We start from the raw sequence: 22,268 nt of genomic DNA, 5'->3' as shown, positions 1-22,268 counted from the left end.
TGATGGTGCAATTTTGACTGGGATTGCACGGAATGTGTAGATTGCTTTGGGTAGTACTGACATTTCAACAGTATTTATTCTTCCAATCCATGAGAGTGTAATGTTTTTACATTTCTTTGTGTCTTCTTCTATTTTTTTCATAAGTTTTCTATAGTTTTCATCGTACATCTTTGGTTAGGTTTATTCCTAGGTATTTTGTGTTTTTGTGGAATTGTGAATGGGATCAGTTTCTTGATTTCTCTTTCTGTAGCTTCATTATTTGGTGTATAAAAATGCAACTGATTTCTGTATGTTGATTTTGTACCCTGCGACTGCTGAATTCATGGATCAGTTCTAGCAGGCTTTTGGTGGAATCTGTCAGGTTTCCCATGTAGAGTAACATGTTGTCTGTGAAAAGTGAAAGTTTGACTTCATCTTTGCCAATTTTGATGCCTTTTATTTCCTTTTGTTGTCTGATTGCTGATGCTAGGACTTTCAGCACTATGTTAAACAGTGGTGAGAGTGGACATCCCTGTCGTGTTCCTGAACTCAGGGGGAAAACTCCTAGTTTTTCCTATTGAGGATGATCTTAGCTGTGGGCTTTTCATAAATGGCTTTTATGATGTGTATGTTCCTTCGATCCCGACTCTCTCAAGAGTTTTTATTAAGAAAGGATGCTGTATTTTGTCAAATGCTTTTTCTCCATCTGTTGACAGGACGATATGGTTCTTTTCTTTTGTTAATATGATGTATCACATTGATTGATTTGCAAATACTGAACCAGCCTTGCAACCCAGGAATGAATCCCACTTGATCACAGTGAATAATTCTTTTTATATGCTGTTAAATTCAATTGCTAGTATCTTGTTGAGAATTTTTGCATCCATATTCATCAGGGATACTGGCTTGTGGTTCTCTTTTTTGGCTGGGTCTCTGTCTGGTGTGGAAATCAAAGTGATGCTGGCTTCATAGAATGAGACCGGAAGTTTCCCTTCCATTTCTATTTTTTGCAACAGCTTGAGAAGGATAGGTATTAAGTCTGTTTTAAATGTCTGGTAGAATTCCCCAGGGAAGCCGTCTGGTCCAGGACTCTTATTTGTTGGGAGATTTTTGATAACTAATTCAATTTCTTCACTAGTTATGGGACTGTTCAGATTCTTCTGTTTCTTCCCGTTTGAGTTTTGGTAGTGTGTGGGGGTTAGGAAATTTGTTCATTTCTTCCAGGTTGTCCAGTTTTTTTGGTATATAATTTTTCATAGTATTTCCTAACAATTGCTTGTATTTTTGAGGGATTGGTTGTAATAAATCCATTTTAATTTGTGATTTTATCTATTTGGGTCCTCTCTCTTTTCCTTCTGAGAAGCAAGCTAGAGGTTTATCAATTTCCCAACACTTGGTTTCATTGATCTGTTCAACATTTTCTTTTTTATTCTATATTGTTTATTTCTGCCCTGATCTTAATTATTTCTCTTCTTTTGCTTGGGTTGGGGTATCTTTGCTGTTCTGCTTCTAATTCCATTACGTGTGTTGTTAGATTCTGTATTTGGGATTTTTGTTTCTTGAGACAGGCCTGGATTACAATGTATTTTCCTTTTATGACTGCCTTTACTGCATCCCAAAGGATTTGGATTGTTATATTTTCATTTTCATTTGCTTCCATATATTTTTCAATTTCTTCTCTATTTGCCTGGTTGACCCATTTGTTCTTTAGCAGGATGTTCGTTAGCCTCCATGCTTTTGGAGGTTTTCCAGACTTTTTCCTGTGGTTGATTTCAAGCATTGTGGTCTGAAAGTGTGCACAGTATGATCTCAGTTCTTTTGTATTTATTGAGGGCTACTTTGTGACCCAGCATTTAATCTGTCTTGGATAATGTACCATTTGCACTCAAGCAGAAAGTGAATTCCACTGCTTTGGGATGTGGAGTTCTAAATAGATCTATCATGTCCATCTGGTCCAATGTGTCATGCAGGGCCATTATTTCTTTACTGAATCTGTCAGATGATCTGTTGCTGTAAATGGAGTACTAAAGTCCCCTGCAATTAGCACATTCTTATCAATAAGATTGCTTAGGTTTGTGATTGTTTTATATATTTGGGTGCTCCCGAATTTGGTGCGTAGATGTTTATAACTTTTAGCTCTTCCTGATGGATAGACCCTGTAATTATTATATAATGTCCTTCTTCATCTCTTGTTACCACTTATACTTTAAAGTCTAGTTTATCTGATAGAGGTATGGCTACTCCAGCTTTCTTTTCATTTCCAGTAGCATGAAAGATAGTTCTTCATCCCCTTACTTTCAATCTGAAGGTGTCGTCAGGTCTAAAATGAGTCTCTTGTTGACAGCAAATAGGGAATCAGAATGGATAAGACCCATCTATGTCTTTTGAATGAAGCATTTAGTCCATTTACATTCAGTGTTATTCTGAAAAATATGGGTTTAGAGTCATTGTGTTCTCTGTAGGTTTCATGCTTGTGGTGATGTCTCTGGTACTTTGTGTTCCTTGCAACGTTTCCCTCATAGAGTCCCCCTTAGGATCTCTTGTAGGGCTGGTTTAGTGGTGAGGAAGTCCTTCAGTTTTTGTTTGGGGAAACCTTTATCTCTCCTATTCTGAATGTCAGGCTTGCTGGATAAGGGATTCTTGGCTGCATATTTTTCCCTTTGATCACACTGAAGATTTCCTGTCATTCCTTTCTGGCCTGCCAAGTTTCAGTAGATATGTCTGCTACTACCCTTATGTGTCTCCTTTGGTATGTTAAGTCCCGTTTATCTCTAGCTGCTTTCAGAATTCTCTCTTAGTCCTCGTATTTTGCCAGTTTCACTAGGATATGTGGTGCAGAAGATTTGCTGGGAGCCGCACTGGCCTTGCTGGATGACACGGTCACAGTAAGGAAATGGTAGACATTGCAAGGCTCCTGCCACAGGTGCCGGAAGCTGGCATCTCCTTCTGTTAACTGATTGCTCATGTAAAATTAAGCCTGTTGCTATTGATTAGGCCTCACAAGGTTCCAAATCAGACCGATATTCCCCAGATACCTAACGGGAAGAAGCATATTCCCACCTCTATAAAGAGGAAGTTAAACAAAGCACTGCATATGTTTGTCGAAAGGCTCTATTGAGCTTTGCAAACTTAAGACATGGAAAATAAAGGGGGTTAAAGAACACAAAGATAATGTTTACCCTGGCCCGGAGATAAAAAGCCTAACTTAGGAAATAGAAACAAACAAGAGCCAGGCATAAGTTACTGCACATACATATGCTAATTTGGTGCCCATTGTGAGGATAGGTAAGAGTAGTTACAACTTAAAACTCATATGCAAAGGCCTGCTCTTCTAGGGCGCCTATGGCACTTACACCTTCTACATCAAAGAACAAGGTTGACAAAAGGTTTACTTACTGACCATCTCGAATATATTCTTCCTCTTATGAGCCAAATAGAATGCCTCCTAGCCCTGTTGCTGCCTGAATTTTAGCATCATTGTTATAAAATGTGTTTGCTATCTGCTTTTCACTGAAAACATCCTGCTATCTTCTTAGTTGTAAGATTTACTACCGGTTCAAACAAATGTGTATGTTATCTGCTTTTCACTGAGAATATCCTGTTATCCTATGATGTGTGTTACCTCATTGTAATTAGAATAGTTCTGAAGAAATGCCTCTGTAAAACCTGTTTCTGCACTCTTTTCAACGCATCTTTATCACTGAGAATTATTTGTAAAAATTCCACTTTTTGATGTCGTAAGTCTATAAATAAAGGCGAGATGGGGGGAGATAGGAGATGATAGAAGAAGATGATGCCAGGCTGGACCAAATAAGAAACTGCATGAATGTCTCTTCATTGTTCCCCGTCCGCCGCTTCCCCTTCAGGGAGCCCTGGACCAGCTGGAGCAGGCCTCTGGCAGATTGATTCAAGTTACATCTAAGGGGAGTTCTCTGTGCTTCTTGGATTTCAATGTCTTTTTCCTTCCCAGGTTGGGTAAGTTCTTAGCTATGATTTGTTCATTTGTTCAAGCACTCCTTCAGCCCCTTTCTCTCTTCTTCTTCTGGAATTCCAGAAGAACAATATGGATTGTTCTGTTTGATTGCATCAGTCAGTTCTCAACTTCTCCTTTCCTAATCCTGGATCAATTTATTTCTCTTAAGAGTTGTTATAAGTTAGAGAAATATATATATAAACCTGGAGACAAAATGATACAGTGTCTTAGATTTACATAAAAATGATCAGGAAGTGGTAGTAAAGAAATGATGTGTCTGGATGAAAGAAGAACCATACATCACTTCTTATCAAAGATGAATGATGGGTGAAAGTTCGTTATCCTATCTACTGTCTAAACTTGAAGGCTGCTTTAAACTAAAGGATATTAAAGAGATGTTAACAAAATAACAATGTAGGATATAATCAGGTTATAATGCACAAACCCTGATTATATCCTGCATTTAAAAAAATAGCCATGGAGGGCATTTGGAGGTAACTAGGATAATGTGAATATAAATTATCTATTAGGTGGTTTTAGTCAATGTTAAGGTTGTCAGATACATGTTAATGGTCTTTGGTATAAAGGAGAATGGTTTTGGGGTTCTTGGGTGGCTCAGTCAGTTAAGTGTCTGACTCTTGATTTCAACTCAGGTCATGTACTCACAGTTTCTGAGTTTGTGCCCTACATCAGGCTCTGCTCTAACAATGTGACGCCTGCTTGGGATTCTCTCTCCCACCCCTCTGTCCCTCCCCCATGCATGCATATGCTCTCTCTCTCTCTCAAAAATAATACTAAAAATAAAGGAATGGTTTGGTTTTAGAAGATATGTACTAGAATAATGAAAAGTAAAGTATATGGATGTCTGAAACTAATTTTCAAATGGTTAAAAAAACACCCAGTAACAAAAACAAAACCTTTGTGTGGGGTATATGTGTGAGTTTGTATGTAGATAAAGAGATCAAGCAAATATGACAAAATGCAGGCAATTTTAAAATCTGGGTAAGTATTTATGAGATTTATTGTACTGCTTTTTCTAATTTTTCTGTATCTTCAAATTTTTTCATAAATTGGGAAAACTTGAAGAAAACATGTGGATGAGACAAAGGGTGTGTGTGGATACAGAGTAGTTAAAGCAGACCCTGCTGGGTGCCCAGTAAACACCACCCCCTTTCTTCCAAAGAGAATTTGCATTTTATCAGTATTTGTCTCCCCATAAGCTGACTCAAAGGGAGGTAAGCCCACTTCACTCCAGAGGCAGCTCCTGACTCTACATGGACCCCTCTTTCACACTGACTGGAATAAAAGTGGGGGGACAGCACAAAGGGGCAGTCCCTTTCTGCCTCAGAGCATGGCTCCACCTGCAGGGACACCCAGCACAGCTGTGGCTGCTCTATCTCTGGCCTGAAGAAGCAGCCAACACAAGCAGGAGGGCAGGAGAGATGAAGCTGGAGGGAAAAGCCTGGATCAGCCTAGCCCAGACTCCTTGTGCAAGTCTGTCCTTGAAGTTTCCGTCAGAATACTGGCTTTCCACTCTGAACTTTAAAATGAGCACCCATAAAAGTAAAAAGAGTTAATAATGGTAAGAGCCTTTCAAGGTTAGAGGAGGTATCTGGGCTGGGGAGACACTAAGCCTGGACTGCCAGGTGTCTTTGTAGTTAAAACCCTGTCTCTTTAAGTACCATGTAGGTCTATAAATCCACTCACCCGAAAACTTTCAAACTAGCACAAAGACATAAAAGTATAAGGTACAACTGAAAACTACAAATTCTCACATGGTAACTAAATGGGAGCACACACCAACGAAATGGGGGAAGCAAAAGGCAAGTATTAACATTGGTTTTTAAAGTTTGTTTTAAATTAGGGAAGAGCACTCCAGTCAGAGGGAACAGTAGAGCTGCAAGCTAGGTGATTATTAATTATCATGGCTTACTGTTTGCTTGGCTTGTGGGAAATACTTGTTACTAAGCAGAAGTATAAAGTATTGTACCGAATTACTGAATATACTAAATGAGGATTAAAGATGTTTCCATTTTCTTAAAATTCCCATTTCTGCCCCCACTCCCAACAAGGAATGGGAGTTTTTAAAAAATAGCATGGCTTTAAAATGTCTAGAAATTTTATATCTCTGATCATTTAATACAGAAAATCACAATACAAAGAAACTAAAGACTTATAAAAGCATTTTAAAAGGCTCAAGTGAAAAATACTCAATTTTATATGCCAAGGTCTTTTTTTTTTCCAGGAAGCTGATGAAATACTTCCCACTAAAATTCAAAACTAAAAAATGTAGGTTTTAACCAATTTTCATCAAACTATCCAAGGCATATGTTAGGATACCCAGGTTGGAACATTTCAAGGCTAATATAAACCTGAACATTTATTCATTCCCAAGGGATGATGAAAGTTTATTGGATTAATTTTAACATACATTTATGAGAACATTTCTTTTTCTCAAGACTAATCTGAACTTTACATTGAATTAAAAAGTCTAACTACCAAAACAACTTTTCTGGAAGCACCTTCTTAGAAATGCTATGAGAGTTCCAGCTATCTGGCCTCACTCCCCACAATGGAGCCCACTGCTTGGCCTCACTGAGTAGCTCACGTCACCAACTCATACAGGTATGTGCTATTCCCTGTGCACGGGGGGACCCTATCTCAACTCGCAACTGCTTTCTCTAGATCAAACACGACCTCCTCATTAGACCTTTCCATCTGCTCCAGACAGAAAGCAAGACCTTTCTTCTCTTGAGCCCTACGGCCTTTTTTGTTCATGTTTGTTTGCATAATTAAAGGTAATTTTTTTTAAGTTATCAGAATTCTGTATTTTCTGTTCAATTCTGCTGTGAAGTTGAAGCACTCAAGAAAGTAAAGTTTATGGGTTAAAAAAGTACCTGGGGTTTTTTCTTATGTCATCCAGCTGGCCGACCACATGAGAAACATTGGTACGAATCATTTTAAAAGCAATTTCTTCTTCTCCCATGATTTCAAACCTAATTATCAAAACATATTTAAAGAGTTTAAATATTTATATGGGAATAAAAATAAAATTTTAATAAGTGTTTTATAAAACTTTGACAGTCAACATCTTGAGAATGACAATCCTTTGGTATTACTAAAGAAAACAATCTCACATAAATTTTAAAGGCCTCAGACATAAAATATTGTAAAATTATGAAAATACCAGACTCCTACAATTATTCTTATACTAAACAGAGAAAATGTACATATTACTTACCTATATTTATTTTTGTCCTTATATGCTTTGTGGATTTTATCAGTTACTGGTTTACAATTGGTAACTAGACTCTTAGTGACTGGTGGCTATGAGAAAATACAGACATTGCATCAGGCAAGTGAAGCAACCAAAGACTCAGTAATAAAGACAAACATTTTCATCCAATATTTGAAAAAAAAAAAATCTAATTGGCCTGCAGGCTAACTGCCTGTTTTTATACATTTTTATTTTTATCACACATTACAATACACTACCTGCTAAAACAGTCTCATAAGTTGTTAAAAATTTTTCAGGAAGAAAAATTTCTAACAAACTGTAATGAACCGATCTACATGATATTCATAAGCTAAACTGCCATTCTTAAAGTCTACTCAGAAAGTACTTTAACCTACATGTAATGAGCTAATTACAGTACTGAAGCCAACATCTTGCTAAGAGTTCACTTGAGTAAAGTTAACTAATGTTGCCAGTATAACTAGTATTCATGCTCCAAGCAATTCATTTGCATAAGCCTCAAGACTATTATCATCAGCAGCATATAGACTTTCTTAATTCTTAACATACGAAGGATATTTGCTGATTCTAAATCTCATGCCAGAAAGCTGGCAAATACTAAAATGCTCTGCTAATGAAGGGAAATGTATGCATTTCAATAGGGAACTAAAATCTCTCAATAATCTTTAGTTGTGCCTGTAACAGGGCAAGAAGAATAACTGCTTTCTATATATAAGTCATGTTCCTTAGAAAAGAAAACATTTCTGCAATTTCTACTAAGTGCAGGGGTTTTGGTAACTGTAAAGTCTTAGTAAGAACCTAAAGTTTATAAGCTTTAGAAAGAAAACTGGAGGAAAGACAGAGTGAAAGACCGATAAGAAAGTACAGGTTGAAGGGAGAAGTCCTGAATGAGTGTGAGCACCGGATGTGCCACCAGCAAACTCTCTGAAGTATTCTCATCGGCTGTCTTCTGCTATCTTTAGTGAACAGATGTCTGGTTACAGAATATTAGCAACCACTCTCAATGTTAGTTTAACATCCACTAGGTAGGAAAAAAGCAAGATATAAATGATTCTGGATTATCTGGACTACTGTTTTCTCCCAAAGATAAATATACAGCCTGCTTCTACTGTTTGAAGTATATTTTCTGTTTTACATAAAGAAACTCATGCCACTTACCAGATTCGGGTCATAGTAGGCTTCTTGAGTTGGTGGAATGCTGCTTAACTGAGTGATATTAGCAGGAAGCATTTTTGAGCAATTTATTAGCATGTGTTCTAGACCTGTTAAATCCTAACAAAGCAAAATAAAAGGATAAACCTATGTGTAATACAAGTAAAATTGTGGTTTTAAAAATAAAAATTAGGTAAACATCTGTGAAACTTTTCTAAATGCTATTTTCAAGGCACCTGAGTGGCTCAGTTGGTTAAATGGCTGACTTTAGCTCAGGTCATGATCTCATGGTTCATGGGCTCTGGGCTGACAGCACAGAACCTGCTTTGGATTCTGTGTTTCCCTCTCTCTCTGTGTCTCTCTCCTGCTCGTCTCTCTCTCCTGCTCGTCTCTCTCTCTCTCTCTTTCTCTCTCTCTCTCTCTCCCTCCCTCCCTCCCTCCCTCAAAAATAAACTTAAAAAAATTTTTTTTAGTTTAACTGCTGATCTTCAAAGAGTTTGACTATATGATTCTTGAAACAAAAACACCCTAAAAATAAGCAGAAGGAGCTAATACAAACACAAATATTTCCTCTTTATCCAGATATAGAACATCTAGGACTGTGAGGCTCTACTTTACACAGGACGGTCAGTGGAATCCCCAGATGGGATGTCCTGCGGGTAGGTGTCATTTGGCACTCTCCATTAGCAAGTCTCACTCCTGGGACTAGAGGATGCTGTGACAGTGAGGACTGTGAACAACCTAGGCCTGGCTGAGACAGAACTCCAGGTGGCCATACCCGAAGCTCCTGAATGAACTTGTCAATGACAATCTTCTATGCAGGGACAGTCTGGCTCTTCTCCAGATAATACAATAGCAATGCTTACATAAAACCTAAAAATATCATCTCATAATATGAACCTCAAATTTGGTTTTAATTCTGACACTAAAAATGGACTAGTTGGGAACACTTTCATTAAATAATTTAAAAAAATTTTTTTAATGTTTGTTTTTGAGAGAGCGTGAACAGAGGAGGGGCAGAGAGAGACGGAGACACAGGATCCGAAGCAATTTCCAGGCTCAGAGCTGTCAGCACAGAGCCCAACGCAGGACTCAAACCCACGAACCATGAGATCATGACTTGAGCCAAAGTCAGATGCTGAACTGAGCCATCCAGGCGCCCCTCCCTTCTTTAAATAATTAAAAGAATTACCTTTACCTGCATTATATTGAAATATGAAAGAGAAACAGGGAAAGTTTAGTGGAAAAAAAAATACAGTACCTGCAAACTTAAAGGTAGGTCATGAATTCTGGTAGCCAGCGTTCGGATTTCTCTGTCAGATAAGACACCAGATTGGTCTGTATCAACTTCATCAAAAACTTGAGATATATTCAGTGGCTGAACTGCACTCATGAGATAATAAAAATATGAAAAGGCAAACTGCATATCCTCAGAATGGCGCACTTTGTGAAATGACGTCTTGTCAAATTCCTCAGGAAACCTGCCCGAACATAACATAACATAGCTCTGGGCATTTAAAATACATATAGACATTAGTCTATGTTAAAACATTTGTGGAGTTAGAATATTTTTCTTTCCCACTTATTTACATGAACTTTCAACACATCAGTCACTAAGTATTAGAGCCATACATGTAGCACAGCAGAAGTGTCCATTTTAAGCAGACTTAGCTCCGAGCATATGCAAGCAGCTCAAACCATCAAGACTTACATATCCTGGAGTTCTTGCATAACAATTCGGTCAATCATGTGAGGCATGTGTGCAGGGACTTTCCGAGATGTGAATCCAAACTTGCTGTTAAGAATTTTATTTACATATCGGAGGGAATCTGCAAATGTATCTTTCAGTTGCCTCCCAGTGTGTCTACTATCAGTGTAGTATGCCAACTGTGTCTTCAATGACTCTTCTTCCTGAAAAGAGAATTCCATGGAACACAGGATTGTGTTTAGTGCACAAGTGTGTACTCTGTTAACAGATAAAAGTAGTATTTTATATAACTAGCCACTAACTATGGCAAATGAAATGAGTGCTAACAGGTCACTTTAAGGATCCTAAATGCAGGACTAAACTGGATATCAGTAAAAGTATCACCACTATTGGCTTAGTAACTGATGTGTGATGGAGTCCTATTTATAGGGTATTCTTCAAGGACAAGTCACTGAGCATGAAATTTCATAGCCAATTCAATGCAATATTTAGAAATTTTATTTAAAAACATGTGATAGCACCTTTTTTTTTTTTAAGGTTTATTTATTTATTTGGGAGAGAAAGAGAGCACAGGTTGCGGGGAGAGAGAGAGAAAATCCCAAGCAGGCTCCACACTGTCAGCATGGAGCCCAACATGGGGCTCAAACTCAAGAACTATGAGGTCATGACCTGAGCTGAAGTCAAGAGCTGGACACTGCCTAGCCAACTGAGCACCCAGGTGCCACTGATAACGTAATCAATATCAAGGTAATTCTGATGACATCAAAGCAGTAAGCACTTGAGTTCTGAACACAAGGAATAAAAATCTGTTTTGCCATATAATAGTGTTAATATTATAAACTGTAAAGAGCCCTGCCAAAACCAGTAAGAGGAAAAACTGAGTCAATGGGTAAAAAATATCTGCAAAATATATGAACACACTTTACAAATATAAAATATTTTTGCTTCTGAAAGTGGCAAAAACAAAACAAAAAACATGAACTGTTTTTGGTTAGCCTGTGGAGAAATAAGCACTCTTATATTATACACTGTGGAAGTATGAAGTGGTACAGCATTTCAGAAGGATACAGTTAAATTTAACTGTAACCTAGCGATTCTACCCACAGAAGTAAAAACTTCCTCAAGAGTAAGATATATGTACAAGAATATTTATTGCAACACTATTTTTTTTTAACTGCAAAATAAACACAGCTGTTACAAAAACACGATAACACTGGCATGGTTTTGCTCAGTACTAAGTCAACAGGCAATGGTACAGCGATATAAATAGTGTCATTTCACCACTGCAAAACAGGTATTATGTAGCTTGTATTCTGCATATCTATATAAAAATACTGGAAAAGTACCCACAAAACTACCCATAGTGATTCAAGTAGGGGAATTAAGGAAGGAAGGATGCAGATCTTTCTCTTTTTCATTGTATATTTTTTGGATTGCCTGCAATTTTTACCACTAGCCTATATGCAATACTTTTGTTACTTAAACTGATGCCTGAGTGGCTCGGTCAGTTAAGCTTCCAACTCCGTTCTGGCTCAGGTCAAGATGTCACGGTGCATGGATTCAAGCCCCACATAGGGCTCTGCACTGATGGTGTGGAACCTACTCAGGATTCTCTCCCTCTCTCTGCACCTCCTCTGCTTGCTCACTCTCTCAAAATAAACAAACATTTAAAAAATAAAATAAAAGGGCTTGGAAAAGTGAGGAAATCATCATAGGCAAGAATTCTGCAGTCTCTCACTCAACAGTTAGTACAGGACTACTGTGTCAGGAACAAATACTTTCCAAAGACAGTGAGATTAGTAAGTTCCCTTCTTCATCCTCTTTTTCTCCCAGTCAGACATCTACTCATGACTGTGCTCTGCTCATGATCCAGCCTAGACCAGTGTTTTTCTTGGTCAACTCCTACACACCCTTCAAAGGTCAGCTTATGGAGCACTTCCTCATGATGCCTTCCCCAACACCTCTAGGTGGAGTTAAGGAATTTTTCCCTTTGGACTCCTTGCCCATACCTCACTTTGCTACAATTATTTACACACAAATCTGTCCTCCCAGCTTACCCCTTGTCTTCACGAGCTTTGTTCTAATAGTTTTGCATTCCCTAGCAGTGACCACGGTGCCAGCACTTGGCAGACATACAAATGACACCATGACACAGGGGAAGCTGTCGTACAGGAGAGTGAGCACTCAAACTTTGAGGCCTGGCTCACACTGGAAGCTAATGAATTTATCTGCACCTTGGGGTATTTTCCATCAGTAAAATTGGAGAAATATCAAATCTGACCCACACAACACACACAAAAGCATTTTTTGAAATCACAACCTATCAGGTGAAGATAAGATACCATCCCTGTTCCACTACTTACAGGGCCTGCTCCTGGCTAACTCCCCGACTCGTTCATCACTCAGTTTCCGAAACTGCAGCATGGGGATCATGACAGTAGATAGCCTTTTAAGGTATTTTTATGTTAAGGGTACTGGGACAATTATAGTAAACCATGTAAGAAAAAGCATTTAGTTCAGTGGTTAGCACAGGAAGTCCTGAATAAGAGGCACCTATTACAGTTATTCCTGACAAGGTTGTTTTCTTCCTGAGCATGGGAAGGAACAGGCTGGATGTCACTTACATCAAGAAGATCTTGGAAATACTTTCTTTTCTCCCATGGCAAAAAGCCCAGGTAACTGTCTACATGCTGCTGCAGTTTTCTTCCAGGTAATACTTCATTAACATCTACGTGATTTTTCACATTTTCCTCCATTCTCTGCTGCTCTCCTTTTTTCTCTGTGATTTTCTTTTCTTTTGACACACTTCTCCCTCTTACTCCTTGGGTCAGAATTTCAGCTCTAAATCTGCCTTCCATTTCTAAGTCCGGGGGTGGATTCTGACTCTGGTAGTGGCCATTCACTTTTATTGTTGCTGCTGGAAAAGTTGACTTCTGTAATCTTTCAGATGTTCCCAAGCTATATGGCAAGATGCTTTTGTGAACCTGTTTTTCCAGCGGGGCCTCTATACTGTCATTTCTTTCATCTGTTATTACAGCTTCATTTATTTTTACTTCAGCATCTGGTAAGTTCTTCAGAAATGATCTCAGCAAAGCTGACTTGGACAGGTTGTACCCTTTCAGAGTGATGTCTCCATGTTCTAGTTGCAAGTCCAAGTTACTGAGACTCAACTGGGCCTCTTTTGGAAGGAGTGAAATATTCACTTGGGGAATTTTCATCTCCACTTGGAATCTTCCTGTTGTGTTGCCATCATGTCTCTTGAACTTTGGAAAGCGTTTTTCTTCAGGAATATCCTCAAACAGGATTTCTGCCTCTGGGAGAAGTGTTGTGGGGCTAGCCAAATTTTGGTAAGATTTCTGGGTTGTAGAATTCACTTTAGCTTCCTCTCTTGTGTCAACTTCTACTATTATCTGCATTTTGAACTCTTCATCATTTGTATTCTGAAATGTGAGATTAAAATGTATTGTGGTCGCATTCATTCCACTGTGCATTATGAGGTGGATGGTTTTCCACTTATTGGCAATGGAAGCATGTCGAATTATTGGGTTGTCGCTATAGGCGCCTTCAATTCCTCTTTTGGCTATTTCTGCAAAGCTGAAATATGGCAGGCATTCACCTTTTGGAATAACATAGTGAGTCTGGTTTGGGAGAAGTGTTACTTTATATAATTCATGAAAATGATCTAGAGGAAAAAACACAAACATGACTTTAAAAATAAGGCATTTTCTCTTCCTTTTTCTTTAATTCTGAGGGCTTGAGTTTTCCTTCCTAAGAATGACTTTAAATTGACTTCAAAATAGTCAAACATTCTAACATAAGAGCTGCTGTTATAGGGCTCATTTTATTATCTGAAGGCATCACTATTATCAACATGAAATGCAGAGTCTAACTACAGAGATACGACATATTTCAGTGATCAACTTTCATCTTTGTGTCCATTTAAAAAAGTATGACATTCTGCCCAAACGACCTCCACTGATAAGCTATCAACAAGATCCAGGGGCATGTGGGTGGCTCAGTTGGTTGAGCATCCAACTCTTGATTTCAGCTCAAGTCGTGATCTCAGGGTAGTGGGACCAAGTCCTACATCAGGCTCTGTGCTGAGGGTGGAGCCTGGTTGGGATTCTCTCTCTCTCTCTCTCTCTCTCTCTGCCCTGCTTGTTCTCTCCCTCTATCTCTTTCTCTCAAAATAAACATTTTTTTTTAAATCCACTCTTATTTAGTATATTATTGTTCTTTTTATTGATTCTAAATTAAACCTCTACCATATATTTTCAACAAACATATATCTGCTTGGTACAAAATCAGCCAGACTGGAGCAATAACAGGGAAAGATGCAGCTCTAGTATCTATTGTTTTTTAAAGATCTGTGTCCTCTTACTTTTCATTTAGGTAGTCTGAATCCAAGGATGGGTGAGGAATACATAGAGAGTAATTAGTTTAAATGACAACAATACAAACTTCCCTCTACTTATCAAGGATTTTGATCCCCTTATTCCAAATACATTTTTCCAGCAATATACCTTGCCCACAGTCGCCAGCATCAAACCCACAGGACAAGACATTGCAAGCCTGGTCACAGAACTTATCAGCAAGCCAGGAATTAGCACATCCTTGATTACAGTAAGAGACACTGTTTAGTCCTCCGCCAAACTGCCAGGGCTGTCCAATTCCAATACTCCCAGTACCCCCGCCTCCTGCGGCATAGCGACTCCCACCACTGTTACCTGTAGAGGGAGGAGGAAAACAGAACCTGCTGTGCTTATCATCTTGAGAAAAAGGGAAGTTCCTCCTTTCTCAATAGTGCTATCAAGATTAATGCCTACATTTCATTCAGAAAAGGTTCACCCCATTCTTTAGCAGATTTCATGTACCTTAAGAAGAAAACCAACTGAAAAGGGGACATCACTTGACAGAGGAATGGGCATGGGATGACCAGGCCTTGGCACTTACTAGCTGTGCAACCCTGAAGTACAAACTTGCCCCAGGGGGCAGGTGGAGGTTGTGTGGAGGAGCAGGGAAGCGGGAAGAAGTTATTCTGAAGACTGTCAGAACTGCCAAAGCATGTCCAAATATGGGGCCAACCTCACCATCAAGTGTTAATGTTTTATTAGGGGCTGAGTTCTCTGGACTACACAGATCCACCAGGCACATCTGCATTCTCTCACTGCAGCTGCTTATATTTTTCAAAGTGTATCAGATCTGACCAGACTACAACTTAAAGCTTTGTTTTCTCTAATACTCAACACTTTTCCAAATCTGTTTACATATATGGAATATGGGGATGATACCTGTGCACATATTCTCTCTTCCTTAGATGACTAAGAATTCAAGTGGATAATGGATAATGCTTTATAAACTGAAAGGCAATCAACAAATATAAATGTTATTATCAAAAAGTGTAAACATAACCATGTAAGAAAGAGGGCAGGGATGCTTAAGAGGTAAGATCTTTCTCTTCAGTTACTAACAGCAAGCTGCTGCTGAAAACCACCAGCTGTGAGCTCCTATAAGAACCAGAGTGATTCTTGTTCTTGAGTTTACATAATTAAGGATATTCCTGATTCTCATATTTTAAATAATAGGCATTTTCAAGTGTAGGGCCAGCATGGAAATATGCCCTCAACAATGGAGAATATGAAGAAACTGATCTACGTGGGGACACTAGCCCACTATGTCCAGAATCTATGGATTACTGATTGTTTACATACAAGCAGAATGTTTAAGTCCCTGCACATATTCAGTAACGACCAAGAATGAAACCACGTCCAGGGGTGTCCAGGTGGCTCAGTCGGTTAAGTGTCTCACTTGGGCTCAGGTCATGATCTTGCAGTTTGTGGGTTCAAGCCCTGTGTCAGGGTCGCTGCCGTCAGCATGGAGCCGGCTTCGGATCCTCTATCCCCCCACCCACAACTCTCAAGTGTTCTCTCTCTCAAAAATAAACATTTTTTTAAAAACCATGAACAACGTCCATAAACATGAGCAAAGTACCTGTGAGCACACGCTTACCAGAGCAGTCCCCGCCATCCCAATCGCAGGCTGAATTATTACAAGCCTTGTCACAATAGCCATCTTTGATCCAGGAACCCGGGCAGCCCTCAGCACAGTTTGGCACAGGCCATGTCAAATACACCTATGACAAAGCCAGAAAGAAAGTAAAATTATTTCTGGCACTTTCCAATCTCAAACTGGGACTCCTTTTAAAAGAAAAAGAAGAAGAAGAAGAAAACAAAAGAAAAGAAACTGAGCCTCTAGAAAAGGTTACAATTTTCCCTGGGCTGTCTGCATCCATGTGGCATATACTGCATTCAGTCTGCGGTACCTGCAGTAGTTTGCAAAGTCCTGCTCTGTTGAAGATTCTTACTGAGCACATTTACTCTTTTCCATTACTCAAGGAAAGCAGACAAGGACCCAACTCATGGATTAGTTTTTCACATGGTCTTATAAAGTATTCTGAAATAATATAGCAACACATCAGACTAGAATGAATAGAAAACGTGCCAAAGCAGGTGGAAAGTATATCATACAGGTCACTGCTTTTCTGTTAACAACTGTCATTAAATCCTGAATGTATTTACATATAATCTTGTCCCAAGGCTGAGAAAAGCAGCAGATGAACTCTCAATATCCTTATCTCTGTGCATAAGGCCGTGTGATAAATTACCAGCACAGTGTTCTGAGTTGTGAACTCACCTGCTTTCAAAATGAGTGACGTGGTACGTGGTTACTTTTTAAACTAATTTTTTAAAAATGCACTCCATGCCTCTGCATGCTCCATCCACCTGGAATGTCTTTCCTCATGTAGTTAAGTCCTATTTGTTCTTCAAAGTTCACTTCAGTTCAGATGGGAATGTCTCTGGCCCTGATTTCAGCCTCCTGAGCTCCCACTTCTTCGCACCCAGGGCCCACCTACCTGCACAGAAATCACTGTCCACAGTCCCTGATTCCGTGTATCTCTCCTGCCAAGCTGCAGCTCAGCGTGGAAGCCCCACAAACACAGAGGAGGCAAGTGAGCGGGGAGGGGAGGGGACGAGCACACTGGGGTGGCATACACAGCAACAGGAAAAATAGCTTTTGCAATTAGCACTTCCACCTCCAGGCTTCCAGCACTTAAAGGCTTATGACTAAGCCTCCAACTCATCACTGACTCCCTCCAACAGCGCCACCGGGGGACTCCTAGCTTCCACACTTTGCAGATAGGAACCCACATCTAGTCACTGCCCAGGACCATCCTCAAACATTGCTCTGGGCTCTGTGCTCACAACCACTTCCCCATCATGCTTCACAAAGCCAGAGTGAGACCACTGCCTTAAATGAAATTTCATCCATGGCTGTAAGCAGAAAATTGAGCTCACTATCCCGGCCATTTTGCTGATGTTCTAACCATGATTTCATATTTCATAGTGATTTTACTTTTTTCTGCTGTTATTATAATAGAAAATTTAGAAGGTGGGTTCTGAAGGGTATCTGACAGTGCAGGAAAGTAAAAAACTACTAGGGAGCAGTTTTTGTACTCCCAACTTATTAACTCTCTTGAGCTTAGCACTTAACACTGAACACAGTAGTACATATACTTGAGTTCCTGACCTACTGTTTATAACTTCTAAGCGACCTCTAAGCTAGGCATCCTTCATCTTAGGCACTCACCTTCTGACCTTTGGAGTGACTATAGAAATCATCTGGCCACACATCCTTCCCAAACATGACATCATCATTCAGATAAATAAACTTCTGGGACAGCCCTTCGATGCGATGAATGTGGCTTTCAATAGCAGGTGAACTAAAGGTAGGCAAGTGGCTCAAATTTCGAAAAACATCCTTTTAAGCAAATGACAACAAAAAGGCAAGAGAAAAAGAGGGCAAATAAGAATTATTTTGTTTTGGTTCTGTTTTTGGAAGGGAGGGAGACGAGAGGAAGAACGAAGGGGATGGAGGTGGGCAGGGGGAGGGTATGGGGAATGAAACGAGGGATAGGTAAAGGAGCAGTGAGTGACAGGAAAGAAACCACAGCCTTGTGATACATGGAAAGTCATGAACCTGGTGTGTGACTATTGTCACTCGAGGATTATCAAGGTTCAGCCAGGAGGGAATCTGCCCGTTGGTGACAATGAAGATGTTGCGAACCCACGGCGCGTGCCTCTCAACGGATCGCAGGGAGTACCTCAGCTCTTCGTTGTCTTCAAAGCGGCTGGCGGAGACATCTTCGTCCTGCTTAGACTGAGGAAACATTTCACACGTGAAGGTACGCCACGTAAGTCATACCTTCTCCTCCGGGCCGTCCCTGTGCCTGGTCTGCTCTCAGGCTCTGGCAGACTTTTAAAGACTGAGCCCTATATGTGAACATTACTAAAAATTCAAAACACTTGGCATATTCAAAACAACATAGGGGCGCCTGGGTAGCTCATTTGGTTAAGCGTCAAACTCTTGATTTCGGCTACGGTCATGACCTCCTGTCAAAGGACAGGGCCAAGCATCAAGCTCTGAGAGGAATGTGGACCCTGCTTGAGCTTCTCCCTCTCCCTCGCTCTCTTTGCCCTGCCCTCACATGCTCTCTCAATAAATACCTAACTGTTGGGGGGACACATTTTAAATTGTTTTTAAATTTATTTATTTTAAGAGAGCTAGTGAGCATGTGCATGAACCAGGGACGGGCGGTAGGGGGTGACAGAGAATCCCAATCTCACAAACCCGTGAGATCATGACCTGAGCCGAAATCAAGAGTCAGACACTTAACCAACTGAGCTACAAAGACGTCCCCTTTTGCACTTTCTAAAGAGAGAGTTTCTTGGATCTGATTCTAGGTCACTGCAGTTAATGTTAAACAATGGCAGTGACTGGAAAATTAGAAAAGTTCCAATCAACCCCTCTCCCTAAGTCCTCTTTCTTCTTCTAATATAATGACTTATAAATCTTATTCTAAACCCTTGATCCAAGTTCATGCCTTACCTGACTGATGGCACTCAGGTCCCATAATAAATATGCAGGACTTATAGTCAGTTCTTTTCCCTCAATGGTCATATTCTTCTTGGTCTGCTTGTTCAGTTCTTGGAAATCTTTGGGGTTATTCAGTTTCAGAAGTGCTACACTGGCCTCTGAATACAACTGCAACTGTAAAATGACAGAATGGTTACAAGTAGAAAAACTGAGCCTCAAACAAGAGACACTTTAAAATTCTCAGTTTGATCTTTAATCTTTAAATATATACATAGTGCATAATGCATACTTAAATACACTTCATATATATTTAAAGATTAAATGTATCTCTTTATATAGATTATGAACTAGTAAGGCTATTATCACCAAAAGAAGACCTGAACAGGCCAGACACACTTCCCAAGTGCATGGAAGATACTAGGCATGCAAAGCAGAGTTAAGTGGTGGAATTGTGGCAAATGGGACATTTCAGGCCCGTCCACAAGCTGCAGCCACTGCTGCTCAATATTGACAAGTGCAGCCAGATCCTGAGATGCCAGGATCCCCAGTGTTGTAAGAAATCTCCCCATTTTTCAATGTTGGCTCAAATGTTTTTGATTGTCATTCAAACAAAACACAACTGGTCACCAATTGTGACCTCTGTCCTAGAATATTACCAATCTGCTTCTACTGGGGGAAACCCTGCAAAGTAACTTTGCCGGGACTGGCAGAGAGCATGCCTGCTAACAGGGCCTCCAATCAGCTTCTGTGCCTCACATCTAAGAGGAGCGTCTTCAAGGGGACTGGCCACAGGACTTCCATATGTAAAGTGCTTTTGGGGGCAAAGCATTCAAAGAAGTCATGTCTAAGAGGGGCCATCACAAACATCAACACATTTTACAAACAGGCTTTCCCACCACTACCAGAGTCCACACCACCCTTGAGCTGTTTCATGTTCTAACTCTGTATCATTTAATTTCCTATGAAAAGAGGTTTTCAGAGCTTAAAGGGTAGGGAGGATTGAAAACTACTAGTCTAGGACAGCAAAACACTTCTGCCAAACTGACTCTTCTAAGAGGGCCAGTTTCTTAACTTGTGGCATCCTTTCTTACTTTATAAAACAGATCAAACAAAAATTATTATGGGCTCATTTTGAGCTCTTGTATATGCTACATGACTATATATACCTTGTCTTTCAGTTTTCCCTCAGTTTATTTATTCCAAAAACTAGAAGTTACAGTTAGAATCTCATTTATATTTTCCCCTTCTTACCACAAACTGTGTGTGGGGGTGTACGGGCACATCTATGCACAAGTGGATACTGTTCTCTGATTACTTTCCTCCATGCTGATGGCACCTGGCATATACTAAGCACTCACTGAAGGTCAGCTCTCACTGCTGTCACCATCCCACCTCGCTATGTGGGGGACAGGCGGGAGGCAGGGCAGATAGTCTTCTATCCAGACATCTACCAAGCCCTACGGCCCGCCCCAGCCTTCCTTGCTCCGCCCCTCCCCCCCCACAGCACCTCTGAGGGCTCCCTGGAACATAAAAATCACCAAATTTTTATAAATGTAGTGCTTTAATACTCTAAATTTTATTGGGTAGCTATCCTTTTCTTAATCTCTTCATGAAATGCTTTTAGTCTGGAAAACCATTTTGAAATTTCATAGACATTCTCCTAATTAGAAAGATGAAAAGTAAAGAGCTTCAGGGACTATGTGCATGTTGAAAACAAGCTTTTCTGCCTCCATAAAGTTGTGAGTGGTGAGGAAGTTGGGAAGTACCCTCTGCTAGCCGCTAGGTGGCACCCTAATCCTGGACACTGGGTTACTTCTGCAGAAGAGACAGGAGATGGTAAAGAAAAGTGGGTGTAGTGAGTGCTCAAGTCTGGAGTTCCTAGCTTGGGCAACTATGGGCAACTGCTTCCACACAGAGCTTCTTATGTGAAATTACCAATTCATCTAAATTCTTTAAATTGTAAGTTGTTCAAAGAGAGAAAAACTTCTACATCCTCCCACTGTGGACACACAAGACATGTAACATGATGAAGAAATAAAAGTTTGTTGTTTTTAAGCCAGAGATTTCAGGATGTTTGTTACTATAGCAATATCTAGAATAATGGCTAGATATACCTATACATGGTGGCATAAGTTTAGGGAAAAAACAGGCCAACTAATACAAGTGAAAAATAAACTCATTCCAGGAATTTGACAACTCAAGAGTTTCTAAAACTAAAATCAGTTCCAGAGTTACTTGTTTAATCTACTGAAGTACCTGTTTTAGGAATAAAACAAGCCAAAGTGTACTATGCTTTAAAAGCAGGTGCATAAGGTAACTTCAGGGAAGTCACTAAAATGGGCATTAATACAGTATTACGATAATTTGCTGTTACCTTCAATGTGCCTTCCTTGAACAGAGGTTTGAGGGGACAGAGTCCAGGTAGGACAATATGCCGTTCTCATCCCACCCACTGTCCTTCCTGCCAGAACGAAAACCTGGTTAGCCTTCAAGGATCCACACAGGCTCTTTGTCTTTGAAAACTTTCTTCATGTCTCTGATCCACATAGACCTTTCCTGACTCGAAATGCCAAACTGAAGTCTGTACTATGCTCGATACCTAATCTTACATTGTCTTGTTTTGCTGCTTGAATACTTCACAAGTACACATACTGCCTCCAAAGCATGATTCTAAGTAACCTGAAGACAAGTCAATGTCCTCTACCTCTTTTTGCACACTCAGCAGTACTGAATTATAAACCAAATGGGAGAATGTACTTGAGAGCTTTGGGAAGATTTTTCCACATGCTCTAACATATGTTAAAGAAGTGAACAAAAAATTAAAAACCATGTGAAAACCCCAATATGAATAAAAATGTCTGAAAATACGGAATGATTTAGAGTGAGCTAAAAATAAAGACCAACACATAATCTGATTTCCCAAAAGGTGAATTTTGTGTCCATCATGTTCAAAAATTCTACAGATAAAGGGTTATTAATCAGATCAAACTAGAAAGCTTGTAATAGAAGACTGATTTGTAAAACTACAGTCCAAATAAAAGTTTCAATGAATTCAAATCTATTATTTGCAAATACAACTACTTCCAACCCTACTTCGCCTCCTGGGGGTGGTGAGGGGATTCTGGTTTTGCTCTAAACTGAACAATGAATGTGAAGTTGTATGTATATGACCATGGCACCAAAACCCAAAGTGACTTCTTGGAACAATCACACTGCTCGAACATTTCCCTCTATATTCAGGCCACGGTACGTGGCAGGTCTGTTCT

General features: G+C 39.7%; 1 protein-coding gene across 2 annotated transcripts in view; it reads right to left on the bottom strand.

Annotated features, from left to right (window-relative positions):
- The window catches only part of GNPTAB (N-acetylglucosamine-1-phosphate transferase subunits alpha and beta), a 78,749-nt gene that overhangs the window by 10,259 nt on the left and 46,222 nt on the right, over positions 1 to 22,268 (bottom strand). For both annotated transcript variants that reach the window (XM_029954612.1, XM_029954613.1), the window contains 11 exons: positions 19,015 to 19,176; positions 18,106 to 18,285; positions 17,716 to 17,886; positions 16,078 to 16,201; positions 14,592 to 14,795; positions 12,693 to 13,750; positions 10,072 to 10,271; positions 9,622 to 9,841; positions 8,367 to 8,480; positions 7,194 to 7,279; positions 6,850 to 6,948 (listed from right to left, as the gene is read on the bottom strand). In XM_029954612.1, coding sequence (XP_029810472.1) covers positions 6,850 to 6,948; positions 7,194 to 7,279; positions 8,367 to 8,480; positions 9,622 to 9,841; positions 10,072 to 10,271; positions 12,693 to 13,750; positions 14,592 to 14,795; positions 16,078 to 16,201; positions 17,716 to 17,886; positions 18,106 to 18,285; positions 19,015 to 19,176 — 2,618 coding nt within the window. The remainder of the gene's footprint in view (positions 1 to 6,849; positions 6,949 to 7,193; positions 7,280 to 8,366; positions 8,481 to 9,621; positions 9,842 to 10,071; positions 10,272 to 12,692; positions 13,751 to 14,591; positions 14,796 to 16,077; positions 16,202 to 17,715; positions 17,887 to 18,105; positions 18,286 to 19,014; positions 19,177 to 22,268) is intronic.

This window comes from Suricata suricatta, chromosome 10 (genome assembly GCF_006229205.1).
Source record: "Suricata suricatta isolate VVHF042 chromosome 10, meerkat_22Aug2017_6uvM2_HiC, whole genome shotgun sequence".
Classification (NCBI taxonomy): domain Eukaryota; kingdom Metazoa; phylum Chordata; class Mammalia; order Carnivora; family Herpestidae; genus Suricata; species Suricata suricatta.
This window is presented reverse-complemented; position numbering and strand designations above follow the sequence as displayed.